At 52.5% G+C, this 12,054-nt stretch overlaps 1 protein-coding gene across 1 annotated transcript in view; it reads left to right on the plus strand.

Moving 5' to 3' along the window:
• RNF150 (ring finger protein 150) overlaps positions 1–12,054 on the plus strand; it is a 165,515-nt gene that overhangs the window by 120,216 nt on the left and 33,245 nt on the right. Inside the window, exon 5 of the mRNA XM_045830975.1 lies at positions 10,273–10,369. Within this exon, the coding sequence (XP_045686931.1) occupies positions 10,273–10,369 (97 nt within the window). The remainder of the gene's footprint in view (positions 1–10,272; positions 10,370–12,054) is intronic.

Here is a 12,054-nt window from a genome sequence, read left to right on the forward strand (position 1 = left end):
TAGTATAAATTACCTAGCAAACAGTAAAGAGACCCATTTTTAGAACTTTCTGAATAAACACGTATCATAAGACTTCCAGAGCGATTGGCCTGCCAAGGCCCAGTCTCGTCACAATCACATTAATGAGATTCCCTGAGCTAATGTGTCTGAGAGCACAGCAGCACACCCAGCGAGTGGCTGGCGTCCCGTGGGCCTTTCTGGAAGGCTGTTTGCTCACGGGGTCCCGGGGACTGTTCCTGTCTTCATTCCGGGGAAGCCCAGAGCCTCCCCTGCCCCTCCCGAAACCCCGATGTGGGACCCGTGCCTGGGACCCTCTGATGACAACCCAAAAGGTGGCCTCGCAGTCAGCGGCTGACGCTCCTCTGGGAACTTCCCTTTGGAGGGGGGGAGGGACTCTCATTCGCGCTCCTCACCAGACATGACAGGATCATTACAAACAACAGGCCAGAAAGAACAATTCTCGTCTGATCTAAAAATGGACATCATTTTCATATTTGAGAACTCAAAAGCCATCACCATCAGCTTTTACTGAAAGCACTAAAATTAAACACTAGGCCCTGACTAGGTAGGTTTTCTCCAGGGACCGGTCTGATTTTCAGATGAGTCAAACGAACTGAATGTCTGTGTGAACAGAAAATTCCAATCTATTAATGAGTAGAAAAAAAAAATTCCCAAATGCTGAAATGTGACCAGGGCCCTGACTCGGAGTGCTGTAACTCGTCAAGTAGAAGACAAAGGGGCGCTTTCTGGCTGGCCAGGAACGGCCTGTCCTGGCTTTACCCTGCGTGCCTGTGACAGAGGCTTGATTAGGAACAGATTTTTTCCAAGTCCCCTTCTCTGAGCAGGGCGATAAGTGTGGGCCGGCTCTCGTAAGGTTGGTCTCACTCCTCCAAGCTCACGTCGTGCGAGTTACTGGGCGTTCCCGTGTGGGCTATCGGGCATTCTGTTCGTCTGCAGATGTGACTGAAAAAATAACTTCCACGGTTTCCTCGCTCATTATGACATTTTGAAAGTAGAGAACAGTATACAGAAGTAAACAAAAGTAATCTTACCACCCAGAAATAATCGTCATTACTATTGGTACATTTAGTTTATAATGTGTGTCTAGGAACACCATGTATATTGTTATGCACTGTATGTTGATCAATATAAACTGAGTGATGTTAAATGTTGTAGAGTCAGGCCATTCATATAATTTTTAACCTACTTTCTTACTGAACATTCAAAAGTAAGCATTTTTCACAGTTAGAAATTATTCTGAAATATCTTAATGGTTTCAGAGTAGCCCATTATTGGAGTTTAGTTAACCGCCCTCGTGTTGTTCAGCATTTAAATTGCTTTCAGTTTTCATCATTATAGAATCATTCCCTTAATTGTTTATGTATTTTTTTCTATATATATATATATATATATCCCTTAGGGTACATCCCTAAAAGTGAACTTACCGGGTCAAAAAGATTTTAAAGAACCTTGGTAAGTTTTGTCCATCACTTTCCTGAAAAGTGGTAGCAATTTACACCCCACTAGCAGGAAGCGGGAATGCTTCTGTTAGGGTCCCCTGGGCACCAGGCGGTAGTGCCGTTTTAAACACCTTCTCATCGAGAGCAGAGACGGAGGCAGCTCTACGGACTGGGAGGTCCGTGGCTGGGAGTGAGTGCTGGCGGGCGAGGAGCAGGAGAGAGAGACCTCTCGGGGGAATGGGACCTGCCTGCCTTCACCTGAGCGGGGCGTACATAACCATATACAAACTCCTATCATGGAGGTTTTTGAAGACTTAGCAATTTTTATACCTGCATTTAACATAATGGAAAGAAAATCATAAGTACCAAAGACACTATGCTGTGGACTTTAAAAAAACAGTTCACTTTGTGCCTTAGGCAAAATGACATAAAGTTTAAGTTCAAAGTGTGCAGATGGTGTTTTCTAACAATTTTTCTTTGATTACCTTGGATTTGTCTGTGTACGCAGCCAAAAATTAAGTGCGTCACTTAATCCAAGGGATTAAAGGAAGGAAAGATGAAAGGAGATGGCGGTTCTGGAACAATGATGTCTGATGTGTTACTTTCTGCCGTATTTTCAACAGAGCAAATGCCACCTTAGGAAAGAAGTCTGGACCTGTAATAACCTTGTTAAATATGGCATTGTGACTTCACATGTCCTGATCCCCAGTTATATTAATCAACCAGACAGACGGGACGAGTGCCAACCGGCTCCGCCGCCCCAGCCAAACGATATAATTAGACCAGGGTCAAGTTTGCGCACCGAGCCTCCCTCCCCCAGAAGCCAGAGGGGCGAGGGAGACCGGCTTGAAGGAGGGTTTGGCAATCTCCTCGTCAGGTGCCTTCCCCCGGATGGATTTCTTCCCCTGCAGCTGAAAAAAGAAACTGCGTTCAGTAGCAAGAGGATCTGAGGCAGCGTCTCAGTTTTCCAGGTTTCGCTGGTTTTCCTTTACTACTGGTTAAATCCCGTACTATGGACGACTGGGGGAAGTAAGTGGCTGTTTATTACAGTGCTTTAAAAAGCTCTCGACTGTTTGCAAAGCTCTTTTACATATAATAGCTAATTGTATCACAATAGCCTCTACTACAGAGCAGGTACCATTAATGCCTCATTATTTTAATAAAAACAAAAACAAACCATTAACTCCGAGAGGCTGGTCACAGGGCCCGAAGCAAAGCCGGGCTTTCCGACTTCTAAGCCAGTCTTTCCAGTGCGCCGTGGGCTATGGATTCGACACCTCAGCCCCACCCTCTCCTCTCCCTGCCCCTCGAGGTTGCGCTGCTGTGTTCTCAACTCTCTGGGAATACGGTTTTGGCTAATAACCCACCTCAGAAACCCCCATCTCCCTCTAAGCCAAATGTCTGAGAACCCCAAGCAAACCGGATCAAGCCCAGCCCAGCATCAAGGATTCTGTTCTGTCCTCTGTGATTCCAAGCTGGCTGTGGCGGGCCTGAAAACAGACCCCCCCCCCCGACCCCCACCCCACAGAGGGCAGTGCTGTGCCTGGGAGGAGAGCCGTGATTTTTCAGTGCATACTTTTTAGTTTCAGCCAGGTAAGCCTGCTGGCCTGGCACCTTAGCCTGCCTCATCAAAGTCATCATGTTTATAGTGACAGCCAGGATCTGGTCACCGCTGGTCCTGTGGGACAGCTTTCTCCCCCTTCCTTTTCGTCTTTTCCTTTTCATTTTAAACAGTGTTTACACAACGTGAATAGAGGGAACCAGGGAAATGCAGTTTCTCATGGCCGGTCCAAACCGTTCAGACCAAGCCCAGTGGCAGAGTCGCCCCCGCACGTGGCCCTGGTCCAGTTGGACAGAGTCTGTGGCAGGAGGGGCTGTGTCTGCTCAACCGTCCAGATCCACGCCGAGCCCCAAAACACCGCCAGGGGACCACTGTAGGGACGTGCTGTGCAGGAGACGCAGAAACATGAGACAGAATGGCAGGAAACGACTTAATGGCAAGTAGTTCATCATCTCGAGGAATGCGGGGACGTCTGGCTCCGTCTGTGATTGTTTTCCTCACTGTTCATGCCTCTTCTCCATTCCATCCATCTGCACTACTTCAGGACACTGATTCGGACCCATTCTTTTCAACTGTATTTCATATTCTCCTGAGATCGTCCGCCTTTCCTCCCAGAGGGGTTTCTCCTCCACGTCCCAGTACACAGCTGCGCCGTTCATCCTGGCAGCCCCCTCCCCGTGGGTTTCCTTCCCCCAGTCTCCGCACGCCACAGCTCTTCCCGCCCTCCTGTTTCCTACTCTCCTCACCCAGTAAGTGTCCCCTTTCTTGAATTCTGTGTCACTTTTACGCGGATCTATTTGTGACCTGCCACTTTCTCTACGTGCTGTACTCATATCACCTAAAACAGTTAAGTGGACTGTGTACCTTCCCACAAGCCTGTCAGTTCTGTGTTAAAAAACACCCTACCAACAGGATGCATGTCTGAGTCCTCCGTATGTGCCCCAACGCCTCCCTGTTGCACAGCAATGATTTTGTCACTCTCTGCTGACTTTCCTACTTTTTTCTCAGAACCCCGAATTCCCAGCAGTGACTTCCAGTGTCGCTTCTGGAATCTCTCCAACAATACACAGACATACATTCTTTCTCAGGCTTCCTCGCCTATAGCTGCGAAATCCACCTTCCCTTCTATTGCAAAGCTCTCTTCTTGCTCACAGGGGCAGGGGTGGGACCTACTGGTTTGCACAACACAGCACAGCACAGAAAAAACACAGAGAACGTCCCCGGTGCAGTGGGTGCTGGGTGGCCGGTGACTGGACCACAGCATGGCCCAGGGTCGGGCAGAGGTGATGCACGGGAAAGCCAGCGTTTCCCCTGTGGTTTTCACAGCCAGGGCAGTCAAGATGCTAGTGAAGTCCTCGTTGAATTCACTGCATTTTAGAAGCAGTTAGACAAGTCAGAAAGTCAATGAGAGCAATTCAGGATTTGTCCTCCGGAGAGGAATGGGCTGTGTTTCTCCTACACAGCAGCAGTCCCGTCAGCACTGGGGAAGTGCGTCACCAGTCATTCCAGCCAAGGGACGCCTGTGCCCACAGCCATTCATCCACGTTCCCAAAGTGAGACTTTCGGGGAAGGAGCGGCCCTGGGAGATGCCTGCCAGGCAGTCAAGGCAGGACACGGGCTCCTCTGCACCCTTCAGGTCCTGGTTCGGAGCCACTGGCCCCCGGAGGAAGGCACAAGTCTTTCCTGCGTTGGAGTCCCTGGAGAGGAGGGGACTGCTTGCAGACGGAGCCCTGCCTCAGGAAGCTCGCTCACAAGGAAGTGCTTCATGTGTCCCAATAATGAGTTGGGGAAGGTGAACTGAAGGAACTCTTTGTTCAGCACACAACACTGAGAGCGTGCACCACTCCAGGTGTGCTGCTAGGCTTTGACACCAGAGGCACTTCCTCGCTGCTGCCAAAGGCGTCCCGGCTCGCTCAGGACACGGAACAGTGAGCCAGGGCGACCCTGCCAGCATCCGTTCCGAGCGGGCAGTGTCCGTGCTGTACCAGTGGCTTAAATATTTTTAATTTCACCCATATGTAAAGAAATGATTCAAACAGACAAGCAAAAAACACAAAATAGCATGATACTCTGGCTTCATGCTATTCCAGTGCCAGGTAGTATTCTAAGTGTCTATGCCCTTTATCCTTTAATTGTTGTAGCAGTCCTCAGAAAGGTTATCCCGCCACAATAGTAATGCTTCAGAGGGTTGTGCTGACAATTAAAGAACATTGTCCTAGAACACCCAAGGTCACGCGAAGCTAAGGCCTGGTCTTCAGACCCTTAAAACCAGAGCACACGCTCAGCTGCCATGACAAAGGTGGAGGAATGATCGGGAGGAAAGGAAAAGAAATGGATTCTGCTTGGTAGTTTGGGGAGAAGAAGTGGGATCATCAGGGGAGAGAAGGGATGTCTGAGTTGTGACTGGACATATGAGCAAGGTTTTGCCGCCCCCCCAAAAAACAAACAAAAATATGAGGAGGGCATTCCGGCGTTCTGATGCGAGCGTGGGGTGAACAGGGGGCTAGCGGATATGACAAGGTCGGACTGGGGGTGCGTCTTTGAGGGCTGTGTTAGGCTGACTGTGCGCTCTAGCCAGTGGGGGCAGCCGAAGCATCTTGCGTCTGCGGAGTGGTACGGTACTTGTGGTTTAGAGAGCTAAGGCAAGACAGAGGAGCCAGGCCAGGTCAAGGAGAGCACCAGCAAAAAAAAGTAGGTATTGCTTTCCGGGGCACTTCATGATCCACATTTGAAAATTCAGGGGAGAGGTGCTGGGGCTGCCCATTCCTCGTTTCCCAGGCCCACGGGGCGTGGAGAATGGGGAGCACAGAGCCCGGGGGTCCCCCCTGCTCCCCATCAGTCAGGCAGGCAGACGGCGGCGATCCGAGGAGAGGCCTGACGAGGCCGACCACTTGTCCCTCTGGTTTCGCCAGATCCTCAGCCTCTGTAACTAAGAGACCGCCTCCTCCAAGCTGAAACACAGAAGTACATTTAGGAAGAATACACATTTGAATTCCTCCAACTCCCGCACACCCGCCCGCGACAGTTCACTGGGGGAGGCGGGCAGCGGAGTGTGGAGCTGGGCGAAACCGTGAGGGCAGGGCAGTCCCGGCGAAGGCCGGGTCTGGGTCCTCGCTCTGCAGCTCACGAGCTCCCGGGGCCACTTAATTCACTTCACTGGGCGTCCGCTTCCCACTCCGTAACATTGGGAAGAATAATTGTTACCTCAGAGGGCCGCTGTGAATTAGTACTGTCTGTTACATGTCTGGAACGTAGTAGGCATTTGGTAACCGGTAGCTATTGTTTATTTATTAAATTAAATTAATATTCAAAACTCAGTCTTATTTCATTGACAACTGCGCAGCTAAGATTCTGAGGCTCTGAAGGAACATTTTGACTCCCCATGGACGCACTGGGGGCGCTGTTCACGTAGCTCGTGGTGCCTGGGAGAAGGGAGGGCGTAAGTCCCCACAACTCACATCCTCAGGCGACCGTGTCACCGAGGGGAATGGAACAGCTTGCGTTGGTGCCAAGAGGAAAGCCAGGGGACCCTGATCTCAATGGCAGGTGGCAAGGCCGGATGGCCTGCGACAGGGAAAGAAATGCACAGGTCAAAATAGCCCTTGCTCCTGCAAGTGAGGAAAACATGCATCATTGAAACGGGGTGGGGTCCACACATCCGGGTGAAAGGACAACAGAAAGCGGGAACAGGTAGATGATGGGGAACTGGGCGGAGCTGGGTTTTCAGCGCTGCTAAAAAAACATGAGGGCTTATTTTATCATTCATAATCCTCTTGGCATTATTATGCAGCTGTCGACACGCTTTCTAAATGTCTGCTGCCCTTTGGTGAATAAGGAATGAGTTTGGTGAACCCCCTGCTGTAGTTCCAGCTCGTCAGGATTGTTAAGAGATAGAGCATCTTCCCCTTTTGTTCCTCTGGCTGTACTCCGTGGCCGCCCGGCCTTTGTTAGAACACAGGGAGGGGCAGTGCTCCACTGAGAACCCCGCAGACAGGAAGAGTTGAGACGGCCTTTGCCTGAGAGATGTTTACTGAACTGTGCGTGCCTTTCCCTAAATTCCAGATTCTTCCCTTATTCCTTTATTTATTTAGTCCAGTGACTTTCATTTTTCTTTCTATTTGGGCAGGAAAACATTGTTCTGCAATCCAATTATAAGGATACAGTCCGTATTTGATGGTTAGTGCAAGAAATGTGGTGCTAGAAATGTTCGTTAGGAATCCACGTGATCACCCTGTGTGTCATCTCAGCGCTCTTTTTTTTCTTTCTTTCTTTCTTTTTTTTTTTTTTTTGGTCCTTAGTTCTCCCTTTGATTTTTTAAAATTTCCAGCGACTTGCTTTCAACACTAGAAAGTGGATCCGGGAGTGTGGCCTTTCCACGGCCTTTCCCTTTTCGTCTCCAGGGAGCCACCGAAGGGCCGTGGCCCTGCCCGCGAAGGGGCAGGGGAGGGGGGGGGCTTGTCTTATTCATCTTTGCACCCGGCTCCTAGCACAGAGCAGAATGGAACAGGGGGTGATGTAACTCGTGCTTTATTTTAAGAAGATAACTCTGGCAAGGGAGAGTGGGATGACGAGAAGAGGGAAAGGCTGCTGGCATGGAGACCAGCGTGGATGTCACTGGCATGGCACCAAGAAAAAGACACTGAGATTATGAATGAGGGAGCAGCCCCGGGGAAGGGAAAGCGGTGCATGTGGGAGACGCGGGGGAAGAGGGAGTCCGTGGGCCTCGAGGACCGGGTGCAGGCAGCGAGGAGAGCCGGGGCCTTCGGTGAATATCCGTCCACAGGCCAGATGTTTCTTGAGCGTCCTCTGTGTGCCAAGAACTATTCTAGATGCTGGGGTACGACAGTGCATCAGGCAAACTGGGGTTGTGTTCTCGCTGAGCTTATATTCCCGTCGGAGGACGGTCAGGGTTCTCCAGGGAACCACTGCGTGTTAACACCGAGTCCCAGGAGCTGGCGTACGCCGTCGTAGGGGCCGGCAAGTCCGCAGTCTGCGGGGCGGGCCTGCAGCCGGGAACTCTGAGCAGGAGCTCATGCCGCCTCCTTGGGGCAGGCTGTCTTCTCTTAAAAAGCTTTTGCTCTTAAAACCTTTGAACTGATTAGACTAGGCCCACCTAGATTATTTGGGGCAAACCTTCTTTATTTAAAGTCAATCCCATCTACAGAATACACTAGATTAGTGTTGGGCTGAAGGGCCCGGGCCCAGCTGACACATAAAACTAACAGGAGCCACCACAGAGGAGGTAAGAAAGACCCGTGCGTGGAGAGAAATCCCTCAGGGCGTTAGAGAATGAAGACTGACTTCTGTGGACTGGACGCTCGGGGAGCCTTCTCCCCACAAGTAGATAGCTGTGCATCGTACAGGTGAGGCAAATGAGCCTGCAGACACCGAGGGGCTTCTTGAAGCTCCAGCAGCTGATGGTGAGCCCTGCCCTCTCCTGACTCCAGCACAACACGTTCAGGGGACGCAGCAGGGCCCGCCGCCCGGCACGGTCAAAGGGACAGGAGTGTGGGACTCTGTTCCCAGGAGGATCACCAGGTGGTGGGCAAGCTCAGGTTGGGAACTTGTTTCCGGAGTGTGGAGCCCGCACCTAGGGAGGGAGGGATTGCTGGGGGCGGTGGTGCTGGAGGCGCATACTCCATCCCTAAGCAGTCTCAGCCCCACCCTCACCGCGCTGTGACGCCTTCTCCTGGTGCCCGGCTCAGGGCTTTTGTCTGGTTGGGGGTCTGCCTAGGACCCCCTCCTTCCTCTCCCGTCCCCTTCGCGTGGACAATGTGTGGGCAGCCCTCAGGTCTTAGCTTCGGCACCTCATGGGGAAACTCTCCTTCTCCTAATCCTCCCAGCTCCCTGCCCTTCCAGTGTGGTCCTCGGCACCATTGTCATTAAGCAGCTTATACATATTATCATTTTATTAACGCCTGCCTCTCCTGTCATGCTCACTAAGGGAAGGAGCCAAATCTCCATCCTGGCGACTCCCAGTGATGAGCGCAACTCTTGGCAGACGGTCCCTGTTGGACAAAGCACGGGTGAGGGAATAATTGCGTGTGATGCGTACCTTCCAGGCTGCAGGGCATCCCAGACAATAATCTGCGGACACAATGACACAGCCAGACTGCCGCTCCCGCTTTTCCTCATTGCCAGTCCGATCATCCCCTCTACACGGCTAATCCCATCCTTGGCACGTGGGTACTTCCCAGGTCCAATTTAAAAGGCAGCCCCTTCCTGCACGCGTCGCTGATTTGGAGGGTCTTCTTCAAGCACTTGGGAAATGTGCTCTCACACAGAGAACAGTGTGAGAACTGTGAGCGCGAGAGAAGAGGGGGTGAGAGGGGAGAGCACACGTACCCTGGGTCCCGGGCACCAGCGAGGAGAGAGGGCCAGGCAGGGAGGGACTGTCCTAACGAAGCCCTCACCCTTAAGGCAGACCACCGTCTCTCTTTGGGCCCCAGGCGGGAATTTCTGACTGCTCCTGCCCCTGATCTGGGGTCTTGTGGGTGGGAAGACGAGAGCTGCTGACTCCAGCAGTCTCTGGCACGTACGTCTGAGTGGGCTCCTGAGAGCCGAGTGGGAGGAAGCTCCGCTAGGAGCCCTCCCACGCCTATCAAACGCCCCCTCACCCTGCCACTCAGATGAAAGCTCCAGGACCGGCCCGGGGGCTGTGGGGGGCGGCGTTGGAGTCGAGCAGATCAGCTGTACAGACAGTGAAGGTTATGGCACCTTTCACTCTGGCTTCTGGTTTGACAGCCGGCAGCCGTCAGAACACAAAAAGTCATCTGCGTCGTTCGGTGCTTCCAGGAACCCTCCTGCCCTTTCCGTTAGACCCCAGATAGTGATGGAGATGAGCCTTTCCTTTCACAGCTGTCCTTGAACTGTGAGAAAAGAAATGCTGGCATTTTGCAAACGGGACATCCATTAAGGGATCCTGAAAGGCCTGTGCAACTTGCCCTCCTTGTATCCTTTCCAGTAAACATTCTTCCTACCGAGAAAGGGAAAAGCTCTCTGTTTCTACATCCTCTGCATTTTCTGAAACTTGGACTTGCGTAAGGCCCCTCCCGGGGTCCAGACAAGTTTCGACGGCACCACCACAGGGGATAACAGGAAGCACGTTGGCCCAGGTGTCAGGAGACGGAGGTTCAAGTCTCGGCTCTGCCCCCTGAGCGGCCGCGTGACCTTGGACAAGTGTCTGGGCGGTAGTGGACTAGGGAGTCTTTGCAGTTGCCGCCGCTCTAAGATGTGTGGTTCTCATTGCAGGCATCTTTTCCACAAGTCCTGTGTTGACCCCTGGCTCCTAGACCACCGCACCTGTCCCATGTGCAAGATGAACATTCTTAAAGCCCTAGGGATCCCGGTAAGCACAGCACAGCCTGCAGCATCGTGATGTCTGTCTTTCTGCATTGCCCCCCAGCAGGGAGGACACCTCACACCTGGCTTTGCTCTGTCCCCTCGACCCCATAGCAATGGCGTCACCCGGTGAGGCCCTAGAGAACTCCCGGGTCTGAGGACACTTCTCCTCTCCCCTCCTCTCGGTCTGAGCACATCACGCCCTCCTCCCCTGCCCGCTGGGTCTGCCCGTGAGTCTGGAGCTGCCTGTGCAGCCCACGGGCTTCCCCTTCACGACGCAGCATGTGGGGGCAGGCAGGACACCAGCAGAGGCCCAAGGCGCCAGTCGGGCCAAGGTGCCCTCTCGTGTCATTACCCCGGCACTGTCGGCACAGAGCTCTGCAGGCCGCACTGCCTGACCCTGCCCCGCCAGTCCCCTTGCATTCAGTGGGAACGAGCTCTTCCCGACCCGGGAGGGGAGGACAGCTGCTGGGGACCTGGCTCAGAGCCCCGGCTGACCCCGCGTCTCTGTGGAGACCTTTGAGTGCGCAGGAAGCCAGAGCCAGAGCCACTTAATTCTAGTGTGACCGTCCAGCTGGTGCCTCCGTTACATGTTTTATAAAGCTGAATCCGTCCGCCAGGGCAGCTGGCTAGCTTGACACTCCAAGGAGAGACAACGCTCCCAGATCCCCAGAAAGGAAAACCCACAGGCCCAGACACCGGCTGCCGTGGGAGGGCAGGACGCCAGCCAGGCCACCCAATCCCAGGGAGACCTGTGAGAGCAGCACAGGCCCGGGCTAAGCGGAGCCAGCCAAACAGGATGCAGAAAACGGCCTCCCCCAACCCCCACCCCTCCCTCCGCTGTGTGGCACCCTCCCTGTGGCCTGCCTCCCCCCACTAATGGCAGAGAATAAAGAGAATGTTAATGGTCCCAAGATGTCACTGAATCAGGAAGGATCAGATCAGATATCAAAGGTTTTCTTTAATGCTAAAGGGCTAGTCATTCGAGGACTATCAGAGCCACTCTGTTGGAGAGGGCACGCCCGAAGCACTATGAGGTCACACATGGGTGGGATTTTCTCCCCGGCCCAGCCGCCCCTGTGCCAGCTCTGTGCCGATCTTCACGGCTGGCCCACCAGACACAAATCGACTTGTGAGACTTTAGCTTTCGGCTAGATTTTGAAAGGCACTGCATTAAATTTTCACAGCAGAGTTGTAAATGCATCATGCTCTCAAGGTGAAAATCCATCACTGCGAACATGAAACATTAGTAAAAACCCGACATCTCTACCAGCTGCTGGTGACTTAGAAAATGGACTCGGTGTTTGCACTTGTCCCATTCCTGGCTGTACCTGGTTTTTACAAGGGAGGGGGAAGTGTGTGCGTGTGCTTGCACGAGTGCACGTGTGCCGCTGGTGCCCACAGTGTTTAGGACACGTACACTAGGAGGTAGACGGGCACATCCCTGGACCTAGTTCCTATTGCTCGGGGTCTTTTCAAAGCTCCTTAGATTACAATGTTCCTCGGTCGAGACAGTGAAACCAGACTTTATACCAAATAGCACAGAACTCCAGACTTTTCCTGGGGAGGCATAGCTTCTCCAGAAGCTACCTGCAAATGAGTTGAGAATACAGCTATTAATTATTTTGAATTAATGGATAGCCATTTGGCTTATTTCCAAACCTATAACACTGTGACTTGTAGGCCAGCGAT

The sequence above is a fragment of the Phyllostomus hastatus genome, unplaced genomic scaffold (genome assembly GCF_019186645.2).
Source record: "Phyllostomus hastatus isolate PE091 unplaced genomic scaffold, TTU_PhHast_1.1 phas_contig_159, whole genome shotgun sequence".
Lineage (NCBI taxonomy): Eukaryota > Metazoa > Chordata > Mammalia > Chiroptera > Phyllostomidae > Phyllostomus > Phyllostomus hastatus.